The following is a 17,467-nucleotide window of genomic DNA, read 5'->3' on the forward strand; positions in this document are numbered from 1 at the left end:
GAAATCCCCATTAAATAATAAAAAACTCAAGTTAAATGAGACTGAAAATTAAACATTTTAACCGTATGATGCTTTATTTTACATTTAGGCAAAGGTCTTCTGAGGCATATAATGAATCCTGCCTCCTCTCCAGATGCAAAAGTAATAAGCGGTGCCCAGACATCCTACTAGAGACACCAGCAATACAGCTGTTACAACCACAGTCTTCCACACTCTTGAGTCATGAACTTCATTAGAATCTGAGGGAGACAAACAAGAGTTACACCAAGATGTCCCCAAAGCTGGAACCTGTGAGTTTTAGCAAAAAGCAACCCACCTTTACCCAATAGGAGAGAAGATTCTGGAGTCGTTTGCAAATTGAAGATTTCATGCGGCAACAGTCCATCTTCTGAGGAGTTGTCAGGCAACATACTTTCATCTGGTATAGCAGTATCTTCCTCCATATCGTAATATTCTTCGTTATCCAACTGTGTTATCCAGCGTCCATTAACAAAGACAGGAGAGCCTGAGCAAGATAACGCAAGTATGAAAACATAATGAACAAGTCAGTTATTGACTAACTGCAAAACAGTGTCACCTTCTTACCTGCCAAAACAGTTGATATGGCCAAATGGGCCACAAGCACAAAACAGAACATCAACATGACTGCATTGAAGCACTTGGCAATTTCCTTTGCCTTTTATTTGCACTCTTTATCACCACAAGTGGAATCAGCTGTGCTCTGACTCAATAAGGACCAATAATCTCAGCTCTTAGGTCAGCTGGTTTTCTATTTGGATAGCTGTTTTATTGGCCTACAGGTGACAGGTATCTGTCAGGCATCAAGGGTCATCAATATTTATGTGCAGGTCATAACTCAAAACTAGTAAATGAATGTGTTCACACATATGAGGATTTACATCTTAAAACATAAATCCTGAATAAATCATTAATCGTATATTTAAAAAATATATATTTTTCTGGATGGCTTACTGTGATTTTGTGCATTATACTAAGAAATTGTTTAAAATGTAGCTGTGGCTAAACAACCATGATAATACTGACAGTGATGAATTTGCACACAAGAAACATGATTATAAATCTTCAACCAGACTATAAACTGCAGTCCTGTCCACTGACTTGGATGCAGAGTTAAATAAGTATCCATCCAGACATCCATGGGCTATACCTACTCATCCTTGCAAAGTGGGACAGTGGTGCCTATCTCTAGCAGTTTTTGAGCAAGAGGCCTGGACAAGTTGCCAGTCCACCACAGAGCCACACACACTCTAAAGGTGATTTAGAGAATTCAAAACCATAACCACCAGTCATGTTTATGGACTGTGGATGGAAAGTGGAGTACCCAGAGAGAACACAGCCACAGGGAAAACATGAAAATTCCATGCAGAAAGACCACAGGCTGGGACAATTCAGACAGTCCATATTTTATTTCCCCACAGCCCAAAAACAACAGAATATGAATTGTGCGCATGTTCGTCATACAAATGAATTTAACTTTATATGTCAGATCTGAGTCCCCACAATGTGAACAACAGCAACAAAACAAACTGTACATTTCTTTTCATCTAAGGCTAAAAATGTGACTCAAGGTCACATTGATCAAAAAGTAAAAATTTCTAAAATACAATTTCTAAAACCTTTTAAAATATCATGTGAATATCAATGTTTTTTTGTTTGTGGCAGACATTTTAACATATCAGGAAAGGTCAAATAAAAATATAGCAAATATTGTGGCTCAGTTTGAATTTACAGCAATTGGACTTGGAGCTTCTAGTTTTCCTACTTTGATGAATTAAAATGTTTGGCAAATGTACTTATGCATACAGAACACAATGCATGCTTAAATGTGTAAAATGGTCAGTACAATAAAGACATTTATTTCAATGCCGTCAAGTCGGCCCATGACAAAGTTGTGCTAATTGCTGATGTCGACACCCAAACTTGTAGCAAAGTTTTTGCATGAACGGAATAAACGGAAATGAAAACAAGAGGCGACATATTAAAGGGGCAGTACAATGTATTTTGTGGGTATAGTGTAATTTTATAGCACAATTAAGTAAATATGTTATCTTCAGTTATAAAAATGCTATAAATATCAAACATGACTTAAAAGAAATTTAAGTCATACCTTGAAATTGGGCCTCTGTCTCTTTAAGAAACTCCTGCTCTTTCTGATCCTTCGTCTTTAGGAAGTCATCACAACAACATGTTTCCATTAAGCCTTTAATGTCGATCTTAGGAGAAGTGCACTGAGAAGTAGCTCCTATGATGAGCTCAGTAGATGAGCACTTCCACTAGGTGTTTGCTAATTGCTGCTGACTAGTCTGGAGGAACCGAGTGGGGGAATAAGACCGAATGGATGCTCTGTGAGGCGGAAGTTCTGCTTGGAGATTGCAGCTGCAAGGAGGGGCTGCATGGAAAAGGCGTTGATCAGTGAGACCAAGCGTTTTGCACACCCGATTGGCTGTCGCTTGAGATTCAAGGATTGCTCAAACATAAATGAAAGAATCAAAGCAACACTCCAGGTATGTTTTTGATTAGGGAATAAAATTAGAACACAGTATAAAATTCAAAAAAGTTGATTTTACATAATACTGCCCCTTTAAACAGATGGCCTAGCGTACGGTATTCTCAGCTGCCTGCAGTTCTTATCAGATTTCCCTTCTTAATTTCTAAATATTTGTAAATTGAGGATTTTTTTAAATGCAGGAAACAATCCTTGCAATTTTAAACTCATCTATACACACAATGTTTCCCTTGCATAGCTCATGATGAATTGTAGCATCTGACTTAAATTGTCACAGTCTTGACAAACAGCATCTTAAAATTTGTTATTCATGCCTAATATCTATTCAGAGATCACTATTCCCTAATGTCTAATGTACCTAATCTGAGAACTGAAAAACTAAATGTGATTTCAATGCCCAGCCTTTGGAGGTAAAGTCAAATTGCACAGTTTTGCTTTTTCATCAGCTCAGGCAGAGTATACCTACAGTAGATATAAAACTCAGTACTATATACAGTATTAAATGATCTAAAATTGCTATTTCTAACCGTAAACTGATTTTATAGTGCATAGAATCAAAGAAGCTGGAACTAATGTGAAAAGAAGGCTGTCAGTGAAAGCTCATTAAGCTTCAAAAGAAAAAAAAAGTTTGAAAAAGTGCACCAAGTAACATCTCTTAAGTGCTGCAGTTATTTTCAGTAACAGAAACCTTTGACAGTGACCTGGCTCATTGACCTGCCATTATACTACAGTGCCATTGAATATGGCTAATTATAACACACTAAGAGTTCACTGATACAAATGCACCTTGATGTTTAGATATTAAGAGCTGCTTCACAAGCCAGAGTAAAAAGACTCAGTTCTCTTTTGAAAGATGGCAACATTCTAAGTTTTCTTTGTCTTCTAGGAATTTATTATATCTAAGCTAAACAAGCAGGTAAAGTGAAGATGTTGTGTCATTTCTATATTACTACATTCTCATTAAGATTTATTTTGGTAATATAACCCACACTGCCCTGAGGATAAAACTGAGCCTGCTTTGGAGCAGGATTTCCCTTTAAATCACCTAACCTTGTACGTAAATATCCAGCTCTGTCATAAAAACTATGGTAATACAGTTATATCACCAAGCGAGTTTGAAATCTTGCACCATGAAATGGCTGCGTTCCAGAGTGTCTGCATAATTGGTGCAAGTTTGCAGGCTGGTGTGCTTCCAGTCTGCATGATCCTCTTTATTCGTGCTTCTTTCCATCATTGTAGACCTTCCTAAGGCTCGAGTCCAGCAGGAAATCCACTGACCTACAGTGTGCACAGAGCAGAACATGTGATAAATAATGCATTATGTTAAAAACTGATTCACTAAGCAAAAATGTCAGATTCAAATTAAACTTATGACACGAATAGAGATGGTAAAGTGAGACTCAAGTGGAACAAAAGTAAAGGAATTAAACATTTTGACTGTTATCAGATTTAAAAATGTGATTACACCAAAATTATTAATTATATGAAATATGTATAATAAAAATAGATTTATTAATTAATTAATTCACCCAAAAAAATAACTACTTTTTTTTTATGTATCACTTTAAGTATGTTGGGGAAAATCTAATTTGGACATCACCTAATTTTTATCCACTAATGTGGATAATGACAAACTTAATGATGTTTACATTAAGTTTGACCTTGTTTCAGGTGAATAATGCTGTGAAGTGCAGAGGAAGCCATTTCCTTATTGCTGTTTAAAATAATATGATGACAAAGTTTTGTTTGACCCTCCTTTTTTCGCCATTGCAGCTGTGTAAGAAACCGTAGTGCTCCTTAAAAATCACAAAATGTTTCAATGTCACATCAAGAAAAGACAAAAACAAAGTGCCACTCAAACACTTTTTAAAAAGTAAAATGTAAAAGATTCAAAACCAGTTTCTTTTAGGAATTTTTAGAAGTACCAATAATGTTGCTGCTGGTAAAAACAGCATATTTCAGACACAAATAAATCCTACGCTGACTTAAAGTTTGATTTTTCAAAAATGTTCACTGAGATGATTCTGCTGCAGTGAAAGTTGACTTCAAGGGTTCTTGTTATACATCTTAACAAGGCTGCATATAATCATGGAGGATAGTGAAGCGTTGCTACCAGGTAAACCCAGGTTTACACTGTAGCTGTCATCTTGTTGGGGTTTGCTAATCTGCTAAAAATAAAATATATGTCAAGGTTAATGTAATTTTAGCAGCAAGAATAGCTAAAATGACTAATCACAAGTCAAAACCTCAACTGTGAAGTCTTACTGCAATTTACACATGATCCAGATACGACCAGGACAAACACACACATCTTGTGCTAACCTGTCTATTGGAGTGATGATGAAGGGGATGGTGGAGAGCCCAATGGCTGTGGTGGTCCACTTGCGAACAGGCAGAGGCCACTTGGTGGACTTGCCCAGCAGATACAGGGACGCTGCGCACACCCGGTTAATAGTGAAGCCCGGGATGATTACAGAGGCCAGGGCCTGCCACACAAACGTGTCCACGACCGCTACGGCCACTCGTGTCGTCTTCCCTGGATTGTCTCCGTGGGCCTGGAGGGACAGATGGAGGAGCAGAGGAGGAGGTATGGACACTCAGTGGGTGGACAAAATAACTGGAGTGTTTTTTTTAATTATCTGGTGGTGCATTGTTTCCTTGTTTCTGCTTTCAACTTACATAAACAGAAAATCATGTTTACCTGTTTTTCATGTGTAATAAAACTGAAATTGCACACTCCACAATATATTTTAAATGATGACTGTATTATTATTAAGGCTGTAGTTCATGTGTCTAATTTAAAGGCGTGTATTCTGTCCTTACACAGGTGTGCTGAACTGCGTTAGACAGATAGCCACAAAAAACTCCAAACGTTGAGCCGTCTGGGCTCTAATTTTTGTAAAACTGAAAAATAAGCATAAAAAAAAATACCATACATGAACAGTTTGCACGTCTCAAGTACAGACATTGCTACATGAAAGACATAACTTTAACACATAGTGCCACGAAGGCTGGACACGTTTAATAACGTTAAAGAAAACACAAAAACTTAAATAGCAGACAAACTTATGTCAAACAACATTTTAGCACAAAAACACTACTTATGGACAAAGATACTTGTGGCTTGAAGCAAACTGTCGCTCTACCACATTGCAGGTCGAAAACGATAGACAGACTGAATTTTCATGAAAACAAAACCTAACTTAAATCCTGCCACAAGGGGGAAATAAAATAACAGAAAATAGGATACTAAGAAATCTTAGTACTACAATACAGCGTAGAAAGCAATAGTTATTTTACTCTGACCAGATTTGTAAACTGTAGAAATAGAAGCTGACTTTCTTACCTACAAATTAATAATTTAAATGTCATTACTAAGCCTGTCGCAATAAGCAATTAATCAATGCTGATTATTAACATTTTTGAAGGACAATTTTGTTTACAGGGACTTCATAATCCATTTCAGTTGTGTGTGGTTTTTATTTCCTTTTATGTATTGTTTTTGGTTGTGTTTTATTTTGGATTTATATTTAAAATATTATCCCATATCAATGTGGAATGTTCTATATAAAATTGAAGTTTTTAGTCTTGCATTATTACACCATAATCATATTAGCTGAAAATTGTCTCAAAACGTCAATATTATAATTTTGCTCAATGATTTCTGGGACAATTTATCGTCCAGCATGATTTGTTATTGTGACAGGCATAGCTATTACCACATTTTCTTTTATGAAATTACAATAAATAAAGAGTAATGTCTTACCACAGCTGCTTTTTTGCCTTTGTCCACTGCATCTGCGGTAACATAAGCAGTGGCCACAGCATAACTACCCCAAACAAAGCTCACTGGCACCAGAGCACGGAAGGCCTCCCCGACTTCATTGGCATAGCCTGCGGGAATACAAAAATAGATGCAGTTAGGACTTTAACCTTGTTGTGTTCTCCAGATGTAAGAATAGTCTTCTTCCTGAAACCCAGAAGTCTGTTTTTAGATCTGGAAACCCAATACCTGATGACATAACTGAGTTTTTTATGAGGTTTTTTTTAAACCAGAAAATGGAAATACCTGAAGATGTTAAACCTGTGTGTGTGTATTAGTATTACATACTCACAGAACAACTGAACACCCACAGTCTATTTGTGATACATTAACATATCAGCAATATTTGTATTTGATATGCAGGTCAAAGATGTACAAACGCAAGTTAAGAGACATTTAAGTGCATAGTTATTATTCAAATCACATTTTGTTAATGATTTTTTTCCATTGCTTTTTTATATGTAAGCAAACCAAAAAAAATGAAAGTGATACAACAACAAGTTTTGATTTGAATAACACAACAATGTTCCAAAAAATGTGCAAATATGTCCAGGTTTCAGTGTGCACACTCCTAAATATTGATATGGAAATAATTCTTTAACAGACAGGATTAGAGCTGAAAGCAAGCAGATTATGATTTTATAAGGGGGATGAACAGATTTCCATGTCAGTACATGGATACTGCCCCCCAAGCAAGAGGGAGGAACTGCTGCAGTAGATGAATAAAATGCCCTTCAGACAGGATACTGCTCATGCCCTTTACTTTAAATGTTTACAGTACCAACAGAGACAAAAGTCACTATACTGATGCTGAGCACTATCTGCAGAACAACCAGACTGGAGTCTCAATTTGACTGAGAGCAAGTATAATGTTCCTTCTTCCTGTTTATAAGTCACTGCCTAAACTTGCTGCACGACTGAGCAAAACGCTTTAATACAGAGCTAAAGAGACTATTCGAGTCTAACTATTCAGCCTTTCGTTTGGAGACAATCTTCTGAACAATGCAACACACACACATTGTGTCATCTGGTAGCAAACAGTCCTTCTGACGCCAGGTTTGAAACAAATATAGCTTTTAAAGAGAGGGTAGCCAACTATGCTAACTCTGCTAAAAGCTATGTTGTTCCGACAGTTCCGGTGTCCTCAACATGCTCCGTTTTCTTACACAAACAGCGAGTCTCTTCAAACACGTACTTTATACATACCTAAAAAGCGGACCCATGTGTCACGATAAATGTCGACCGTTTTTTCTTCACTTGGACCCATACTTCCCTCTACTCCATCCCCGTATGATGTCCACAACTGCACGACGCGTGACGGGATCCGACGAACCAGCAGGGTCGTGAAGGGGGCGCGGTCTTTCCCCCAGCATCCGACTGGCAGTACGACCGGTTACAAAATCCTAAGTATGGAGCATCAAAGGTGCCACGATTACATAAAATCAGTCAGTCAATACATAATTATTAATAAATGTCATAACTTAAAACAAATATAATTCATTTGTTCATTTAGTTAATGTACATTGTTTTTTCCTCCTTTCATAGTTCTATTTTATGAACAAGCCATTTTGTATGCGTGTACAACTTAAACCATGACGTGTGCATTTATTTTCATTTTAATTCAGTATTTTTTGTGAATAATGGTTATACATTGAAAGTCATAAAAATGTTCAAATATCACAAGTAATTAAATACTGTCTGAAAACTACACCTCTATTTCCACTTATTTTGTTTCTGATCCCCATTTGGGCCAGCCGATTCTTGGAAATATGACACATTATGACCCCTGCTCAAACCAAAATAACTCTAAGTGACCGTCTGTTGTTATCTTTATTGAAGTTCTATTTTCTTGCACATATAATATAGAAATCTGTCAATTTGTGGATGAACTAAAAATTTCTGGTCAATGGAAAATAAAAGGTACAAATTGATCAAAATTGCAAGCATACTGCAGAGCGTGAAATGAACAGCACTCAAAAGTTTTAACACTTACTGGTGGTTTGCACCGATTGTGATTCAGCAAGGAAGTCCCTGCATCATGCAGGTGCTTTGAACACAACATGCTGGATTCCCCATTCAAATTTACATGCGACATGGAAAGAGGTCAAAAGAGCTGCAAAATACATATACAGAAAATAAAGGCACAACATTCTATGTCATGTAATATGTGATACCTAGAAACTTATATTGTGTCAGTGCAAATTTATATTATCAGTGGATAGTTATATACTAAACTCAGGTTGCTCTGATAGGTTGTCATGGAACTTGATCTGCTGTTTAATGTGAAACAAACATCTTGACATCCGCCATTTATTTTGTACCTATAATGATTCTGCCCTTCTGAAAAACCAAGACGTCAATAACGTCATTATAACTGTTCTAACAGACTGTTGATACCATTAATCTAGTTAAATAATTTATTAAACATCATGCACCACTAAAATGTTTGATTGATGTGTTCACTGACAAACTTATTTGATCATTTATGTTTATTTTACCAGTGTAGTGGAAAGTTTAAATTTTCTCCAGTTTAAATATAGGTTTGATCCAGTGGAACAATGCTCATTATTTTATTTTCTGTTATTTTTGAATACCTGTCAACAAATAAATATCAATTTCCTAAAGATATTTCTTTAAATTATGGATAGTTTTTATATTGCGTCAAAGCACATAATTCAGGAAATTTACCATTGCAATCTCTTAAACAGTTTGTTTCTAAAGATTCGTAGATAGAGACTGTAAATATTCATTTCTGTTTCTAAAGTAATGCGACCAATTATAATCACGTATTATGACTGACAATCATATTAACCAATTAAAATGGGTCAAACAACACGGTGGACCAATAGAGACGAAGCTTGCGTTTTTGCATGGTGAGTTTTGACCCACCATGGCTGCCGTTAACAGCAGCAAGCACAGCCGCTCCAAATCACAGCTGAACGCTATTTCCAAATGGAACATAATGCAGTACAAACTGTATTTAATTTGTACTTTCCTTCTTTTATTTGTAAGTCTGGGCTTTTCCGACGATGACCACGAAATGGAAGAGTTCCTGAAGCGGGAGTTTTCCCTCTCCAAGCCTTACCAAGGTATGCCATCCGTCCAGGAAAAGCGATGCAGGGGTGGGGGACCGTCTGGAGGACAGATGTTTCCAGAACGACGTTTTCAGTAAATAAACGACACCTTTGTTAAAGTTTATCGCTCACAGTTTAACATGTACGGAAGTCTTTTTCGGACAGAATACAGCTTCCCATCTTCGATTTAGCTGTCATAGTTTACTGCTGCGTTACCATACTATTATTATTCTCTCTTAATCTTTTTTTGTCTCTTTCTTTATTATGCCAGCTCTTTTTTTTTTAGCTGACTAAGGAGACCTGCTTTGGCGTTAACAACCACCTGCCGAGTCAGCTCTTTGGTAATGATTGTATCGTTTGTGGTCGCAGGTGTGGGATCTTTAGGCTCCTCCCACTGGGAGCTGATGGGGGATGCCATGGTAACCACTGACCAGGTGCGACTCACACCTGACATGCAGAGCAGACAGGGGGCAGTATGGAGCCGCATTGTGAGTAGCATAATCTATTTCTAATAATTGATTTACTATTTTACATGATTGATGCTAGTAGACCAGTCAGTCTCTCTCTCTTAGCTCTAATGTTAGCATAACAAATTTCTCCTATGTAGATCAACATTTACTTTAGGAATTAGAGCAAAACTAAAGGTTTCTTTTAATATTCTTTTAATTGAATGATGTCACTTTACCTTTTGCTTCTTCTTTTAGCCATGCCACTTAAAGGACTGGGAGATGCAGGTGCACTTTAAGGTTCATGGGCAAGGAAAGAAGAACCTTAACGGTGATGGTCTAGCCATTTGGTATACCAAGGAGCGCATGCAGAAAGGTGATTATAAGACATAATGTAATGTAGAAATAACTCATTGTAGTACTAATCTTCACACATATTTCTAACGTTTCTCTCCATCTACAACACTCTACTTTGATGTGCCTCCAGGTCCTGTATTTGGAAATATGGACAACTTCACTGGCCTGGGTGTGTTTGTGGACACCTATCCCAACGAGGAGAAGCACATAGAGGTATGCTTCAGCTCTTCTGCCTAAATCCTGGTCAGTGAACTAGCGCCTCACACTGGCAAGGTGTTGTTGCAGATTCGTGTAAAGGGGCTGTGTTTCTGTTCTTTGTGCAATCATTTGGACACAGGCGCAGAAGAAGAGATACACCCCACGCACACAGGTAACCAGGTTCTGTGTCTAAAACAATGTAATGGAAATCCATCCTAGAGTTGCATGTCGCTCCCAAAACCAAAACATTCTGGTTTGCAACATTTTTGTTCCTGCATGGTTTGCTGTGTGGTTCACTGACTGTTTTACTCACATTAACATACTTCACATGTCAGAAGCCATTCAAAATATTTTATATCCAACATTACATAAGAAACAAAACTGAAAATAGGAACCTTGCATCAGACTCCGAAAGTTCTCATTAACAAGAAAATTATGTAAGAAATTTTAAATGGCACTGATGCAGCTGCTGTTATAGGTTTAAAAATGTCAGCATCTTAAAGCTTTCTAAATAAATTGCTTTCGATGAGTTGAAGGCATTGACTTTATAATTACTACACAGCCTTGCAATAGTATTCACAGCTTCCTCCACATTTTATCACAACTTAAATATTAACCTAAAGATGTTTTATTAGGAATTTATGTAACAGATTAACACAAAGAAACATATTTCAAATGGAAATAAAATGATCTGGGGTTTATAAAATATTTTACCATTGAAAATCTTAAAAGTTTGCCACCTGAGTTAATATTTAGTAGATTTAGTACATTTAGTTGTTCTTAAAGCTGCAAGTTGCTTTATACGTTATGCATCTAGAGATAATTCTTTTGCAAAATACATCAAGTTCAGTCATCTTGGATGGAGAGCAACTATGAGAAATCAAGTCTGGGCCTTTATATCACATAAACTTGCTTCAATCAAAACTATTCCATAATAGTTGTGTCTGTATGTTTAAGGTTGTTGTTTTGCTGGGAGGTGAACCTTCAACCCAGTCTCATGTTTTTTCAACCTCTACCAGCTTTTTTTTAAAATTATTTATTATTTTTCCAACGTGATGTTACAAAAGTAACATTTTGGTCTCATCTAGCCAGAGCATCTTTGACATGTTTGTCCTCTCCTACTTTCATTCAACTTTCAGAAAAGGTCAGCATAGTAAAGTGTTTGACAGATTTTCCTCTCTAGAGCTTTTAATATGTAAAAAAGACAACAACTTTAAAAGCCATTTATACTTTTCCCTTCACTTCACAATGGTACACCACTTTATCTAGGCTTATCACATAAAATCTAAAAAAGTTGTATGAAAGTTTATTTTCATACAATAAAGAATTTGGAAGTGGAGTGTAAACACTTAATATGTAAGATGTGCTTTGGGTATATGCCATTTAAAAATGGGCTTTACTGAAATGAACATCTAGTTGGCAGCAAATACTGATTTAGTAACAAGAAAAACAAGACCATCAGTTTAAGATATTTTTTATTCTGAACAGGAAAAAAGATAAGAAAACACTACAATGTTCCTACATCCTGGGTACTTTTCTGTTTCATTATTATCACTATTATTAATACCTTGATTTATTTATATAGGGATTGCTTTCCCAAACATTGATTCTGTGAAATGTTTCAGAGCTCCTATTGTGATTTCCACCATGAAATTGTGTCTGTTTTTCCTACGGATACAAGCAACGTCATTGCTAATGATGATTTTAGAAACTTTTGTGGCATTATTTGCCATATTTATGACCTTGTTGTTAATTCATCTTCATATTGTGGTTATATGCCATATTAACTATTTTGTCAAAAGAAGTATTTAGGTGTTTTCTATTCTTTAAACATTTTGTCAGCATTAATGCAAGAAAAATAACATTTTTGTTTTTAGCTTTTTTGTCTTTGTCTTACTTTCTTTCATATAAAAGCTTAAACAATTAGCTAATTCACAAATAATTGTTGCACCTTTTTACGTTTTTGCTCATATCTTATGGTGCATCTCAGCATTTTATTTTGTTTTGTCTGTCATGATTGTATTGTGACCAGAAATCATCGTTTGTCAAAATGTGAGTGCATGACTGGAGTCAACTTGCATGACTCCATTAAAAAAAAAAAAACATTATTCACAAAAATACAAAGGAATATTTGAATGTGAAATGTGCGGAAAATGTAAAAGGTTCTTGCTACAACAATGTGTACTGAAAGTGGCGCATTCTTTCTATCCTACCCACAACTTTTCAAAGTTCTGGTTGCCATTGCATCTGATCTGATTCAAATAGTAAACTCATCCCACTCATCAAATTTTTTCTCCCAGGTTGTAAAACAGCAGTTATCAAACCATTGATAAAAAAACAAATGGACAAACCACTACTGCAGAATTACAGGCCAACCTTCCATTCATCAAAATTATTGAAAAAGCTGTTTCAACGGTTAAATTTCTTCCTATGTATGACCAATTTCTTGCATAGTAAACATCCTCAAAGTGATCAGCATCAACATCTTTTGATAAGAGATGAGTTTAAATCAGATTTTCCTGAATTATCTTTGTCGTCTCTCTCCTCCCCCTTTTCAACTACAAGAGGATCTTCCCGTTCGTTATTGCCATGGTGGGCAATGGCACCATTAGTTATGACCACGAGCGGGATGGTCGCCCCACCGAACTCGGTGGCTGCAACGCCATGGTGCGCAACCAAAAGCACGACACGTTCCTCTTCATTCGATATATCCGCCGCAGGCTCACGGTGAGAAACCGCCGACAAAGAGACACGGTTAAAGAACGCCTACGCCAGAAATTAAAAATGTTTTTGTTTGGCTGCAATCTGTGGGGCAGGTGATGATAGACATTGATGGCCAGCATGAGTGGAGGGACTGTCTGGACATACCTGGAGTGAGGCTGCCTCTGGGATATTATTTTGGAGCTTCAGCAATCACCGGAGATCTCTCGGGTAAATCACTGACACTCTCTGGAGAACAGCACTGAAAACGTTATCAGCCACTACAAATTGTTCTGCTTCATTTAAACAGAGATTCATCCAGTTAATATGTAAATACACACACACAGACCAAAATTAAGTAATCACGCAGAAGGAAGGTTTTGGCTCATCTATGCTCGTTAAATCATTTTGGAAGACTCAAAATCTAAAACGTAGATTAATTGTGTTTTGTTTTTCTGAAACTTGATAAGATAATCATGACATCATTTCCCTCAAACTTTACCAACTGACGGTGTTGCGGAGTAAAAAGGAAGAAAAGGAGGAGGAGCAGGATGTAATAACTATCCCCAGCGTGGACAATATGGAGCTCCTCAGACGTAAGACATGCAAAAAAAAAAAAAAAAACATTTGTTCCATCACATTTAGATCATTTAATATTCTCACTCTCTCTGTGTCATATTGACTTTTGTTGTTTTTCTCTTCTTCTCAGTGGGTCAGAATGAAGAAGGGATGAGCGGATTAGCCATTTTCTTCACTGTGCTCTTCTCCATGCTGGGATGCATCTTCCTCATCGTCATCGGCATGGTGGTCTACAGCCACTGGAACGAGAGCCGACGTAAGCGCTTCTACTGAGGAACGCCACGAAGGGCTCAGGGATTATTATAACTACTGTGGGCCACCGACCCACAGCTGAGATCAGATGAGAAGTAAGACGCTGCCACTGAGCGGCGGAGCAGCAGAGGCTTTTACCCAGTTTGACAGGAGAAGTAGGACAGGCTTTCCCTGCAACTGATTCCATTTTTTCAGGAATGGTTCTGAACCAGCTGGAGGGATTTGCATTTTTCACCTCTGATAATTCTTCTAAGTAATTATGTTCACTGCACTTACTCACAAGTTCCTTAAATGTAATAATTTTGTCCAGATGACTTCCTAAATTAACTTCTCAATATTTAAACCATGTTAAAAGTGGGACTTTTAAAATAAATGTCGGTCTTTCCTGGGCTGCACAATACACTGCAAATTTATTGTTATCCCAACATCCCTGTATGCAGTTTGCATATTGCAGAGAACAGTCTGGACTGCAATAAATGTTAGGTAGTAATTGAAGTACCATACATTAAACCTCTATACGTTTTGTAATACAAGTTGTTTTATTGAGCACGAAAAGTTTTAGAAGACAGTAAAGTCAGAAGCAGCTTTTTCAATAAAACCTTCTTTTTGAGATGGAAATAATGATTTTTTTTTCAGAAGCTGGAAGGGTTTGCTCATTATCTGTGGTATAAGTTTGCTGCTATGAGCTTATTTTTGTATATCTTACTCATATCGTTATTGCGTCGTTCACCACTATCATCGAATTTCACGTTTTCCTTGCATCATGCAGCCTTATTCTTTCCCCAAGTAAATAAATTAGTCATTTTAAAATTTGGTCACTAAGCGACATTCAGATGGCATTTTTAGTACTACATTTGATTATGAGCTTGAGAAAAATGTTCTACTTGAATTATTTATTCAGTTGATTTATTATTTAATTTACTCCAAAGCTTCTTACTGCTTTTTATGAAAAAAGCAAAAACGTTTAAGACAAATACTATGTAAGATATTTGATCAGGTCCGTCCATTTATACTTTACATTAGTGTAGTTGTTTTGAACTTCTTTAATTAATATAATTTAAATTGAATCTAGTTCAGGTTCTTCCAGCTGTTATGGGGCACAAGAGGTTGAATTGATGTTGAAAGTTTGGTTTGGTAAAGAATAACATTATGTGAGAACTTTTAGGTCACTATATTTCCAGTTTAATAAAAATGAGGTGAACTTGTATGTTATCGGTGCATTTTGTGTGGGATGAAGAACACATGTTACCTATATAGGCTCTTTTTATGTGAAGCAACAAATGGTTGGAACATAATATCAACCCTGCTGCCCAATATTTCTGAGAGGTTTATAATTCTTCATTGAAAAAAAATACAAACAAACAAAAACACAAAACCTGTTTCTAAAAGATAAATGAAAGCAGACTGAGATGGTTCGCAAACTAGTGTAACAGTTTTTTTTGTTTTTTTTATCATCTGGATAAATTTAGTAGTGCCTTCCCTGAATTTTGTCTGGAAGGTAACTTTGTACATAAATCTCAAATTTGAAATAACACATGTTTCATGTTGCATTAATGGATACTCTGTTTCTTGATCTTAGCTTAGGAAGGGATTCTGGACCCAATTTCAGCATTTTCCACTTGTTTATTGATGTAACTTAGGGTTCAGGTCAGGATTTTTAACAAAGCTGCCTCCCTTCTTACCTTGTACTATCACCATGGTAACTTGTGCTAAAAGCCTAAGCTGCTCCATGGGCACCTTTGGTTTCCTTTCGCGATCCAGTACTTATAAAGCGCCTCCTCTTAACTCATCAATGCCCTGAGAAAACGGAGTAGCGAAAAAAAACATTGTGTTGAAGGAGCGGCAGCGTTTTCTATCTCCTTTCACATGATTATTTTATGTTCCACAGATATTTTTGACACCAGATTGTCTCACCAGAATGGATCCCGATGTACCTGAAACAGACTGATTATGCTAAAATTTTCAGTCTCAGAAAATTAAACTTAGATTTAATAATGTGACATTTTTGTTCCTGTTTCTTCATTGTTATTGGCTCTTTCTCTCCAACACCATCTGTCCTACAAGAACATGCACCTGCCCAAAGTCACTGGCACGGCTTTAAATTAACTAGTATCATAATACAACTACAGCATTTGTTGGACAGATTAATAATAATAATAATATAAAAACAAATATGTTGAAGCTCCTTTCTATTAGAACTCTTGACTGTTTTTAATCCAATGCTGATTTAGCAAATATCTTGATGCAGAATTTTAACCTGTTTACAATATTTTCATGGAATCCATTAATGCTTAAATTCATCATCCTCCAAATTCACAACCTTTTCATAAAATGGTGAATGAGGCCAACCCACATGCATTCACATTTAAAGAGAATCGTAACTTAAAAACATGCTGCAGTATCAAATCTGAGGTTTGCATGCCTTTTTCTTAAAATGCAAAAACTTTGTCCATTTAAAATAAAATTGAAGTTTTTGTTTTATTTTGAAATGTATCAAGATTTTGTTAAATGATTATAATGTGCTTGTGTATGCATTCTCAAAGCAACATGATCACCTCTCAGTGCTTTTTAGAGCCGGAAAATGTCCGCTTTTCAGCTTGTATGTTGTCTAGACTGCTGTGCAAAACTGTACAAAACTGATTTTAAAATGTTCATATGTGTTGAAGGCAAATCATTTATTGTTGGATGTGAAAAAAAGATATAAAAATATTTTATCTTTGCTGGCTTCCACCATTAGAGAGTATGAACACGACTAGTCTGGGTTTTTAGGCATTTACGAGATAATGTGGGAGAATTTAACTTTGAATATATTTATTAAAGATATTTTACCTGTGAGAGACTTGAGATTTGCTAAGAATGTAAGCAACATAGCTGCTACAAACAGTCTTTCTCTTTCCTAACACTGAAATTACCTTTTGTTTGTTGTTTTTTTTGTTACGAGTACAAACATGTCTCCTGTCTCTGTTGCATATCTTTGCTGTAAGCCCTGCGCACATACAGGTCTGACGCAACAGGCTGGTGTTGTTGCACATCATCTTTACGCTTCAAATTGATTTGATTTTTTTTCGTATGATGACTACTTATTTCTACTATCTTATTTCCCATGACACTCGTTTGCTTTCTCTGGTTGGTTTGTTTTTGTTTTTTAATAAAATGTGTCTTATCTACCGTTCAATATAACAAATCTCTTCTGCTTTTTTCCTAAGTATTTCACTTTGGCATATTGTAGGACAAAAATATATTTGCAAAGGTCCACTTTATTATTTTAGTATGTTTTGTTAATAGCACAAGCACTATTTCACAAAATTAAATAAAGACCTTTGATTACATTAAATCAGGGAGGAAACTGGTTTTTCTTTTCATAATTGTCAGTAAACAGTTACTATTATCAAAGTATAAACATGCCACAATTTTATGAGGCAAAATGTTTCAGAAATTTTCAATATATAATTATAAATGTGACAATTTGTGTCCATATATCACTATTTCTATTTCTTTTTTTCATAGTTCT

General features: G+C 36.1%; 2 protein-coding genes across 3 annotated transcripts; one reads left to right on the forward strand and one right to left on the reverse strand.

Moving 5' to 3' along the window:
• Positions 1–1,408: 1,408 nt before the first annotated feature.
• Positions 1,409–7,700, reverse strand: mtfp1 (mitochondrial fission process 1). The gene is made up of 4 exons (XM_032570594.1): positions 7,557–7,700; positions 6,294–6,421; positions 4,850–5,082; positions 1,409–3,805 (listed from the first exon to the last, which is right to left on the reverse strand). Exons 1-4 carry the CDS (start codon positions 7,615–7,617, stop codon positions 3,739–3,741), a joined length of 489 nt encoding a protein of 162 aa, XP_032426485.1. The 5' UTR covers positions 7,618–7,700; the 3' UTR covers positions 1,409–3,738.
• Positions 7,701–9,233: 1,533 nt separating this feature from the next.
• Positions 9,234–14,310, forward strand: lman2la (lectin, mannose-binding 2-like a). 2 transcript variants are annotated; one of them, XM_032570747.1, is made up of 9 exons: positions 9,234–9,439; positions 9,794–9,912; positions 10,129–10,246; positions 10,358–10,440; positions 10,565–10,597; positions 12,991–13,152; positions 13,242–13,356; positions 13,596–13,721; positions 13,835–14,310. In XM_032570747.1, the coding sequence occupies exons 1-9, from the start codon at positions 9,241–9,243 to the stop codon at positions 13,975–13,977; spliced, it is 1,098 nt and encodes a 365-aa protein (XP_032426638.1). In that variant the 5' UTR covers positions 9,234–9,240; the 3' UTR covers positions 13,978–14,310. The 2 variants fall into 2 exon arrangements, with proteins under 2 accessions (XP_032426638.1, XP_032426639.1); XM_032570748.1 differs by lacking the exon at positions 10,565–10,597.
• Positions 14,311–17,467: the final 3,157 nt, after the last annotated feature.

Source organism: Xiphophorus hellerii, chromosome 8 (assembly GCF_003331165.1).
Source record: "Xiphophorus hellerii strain 12219 chromosome 8, Xiphophorus_hellerii-4.1, whole genome shotgun sequence".
NCBI classification, from domain to species: Eukaryota; Metazoa; Chordata; class Actinopteri; order Cyprinodontiformes; family Poeciliidae; genus Xiphophorus; species Xiphophorus hellerii.

Bases quoted from the DNA above. Each gene is read 5' to 3' on its own strand.
- mtfp1 (XM_032570594.1), bottom strand. From the start codon at position 7,617: ATGGGTCCAAGTGAAGAAAAAACGGTCGACATTTATCGTGACACATGG. The intron at 6,422-7,556 runs GTATGTATAAAG...GTATTCCCGCAG, and splicing joins CACATGGGTCCGCTTTTTAG to GCTATGCCAATGAAGTCGGG. The intron at 3,806-4,849 runs GTTAGCACAAGA...TGCACACTGTAG, and splicing joins ATCATCACTCCAATAGACAG to GTCAGTGGATTTCCTGCTGG.
- lman2la (XM_032570747.1), top strand. From the start codon at position 9,241: ATGGCTGCCGTTAACAGCAGCAAGCACAGCCGCTCCAAATCACAGCTG. The intron at 13,153-13,241 runs GTGAGAAACCGC...TCTGTGGGGCAG, and splicing joins ATATCCGCCGCAGGCTCACG to GTGATGATAGACATTGATGG. The intron at 13,357-13,595 runs GTAAATCACTGA...AAACTTGATAAG, and splicing joins AATCACCGGAGATCTCTCGG to ATAATCATGACATCATTTCC.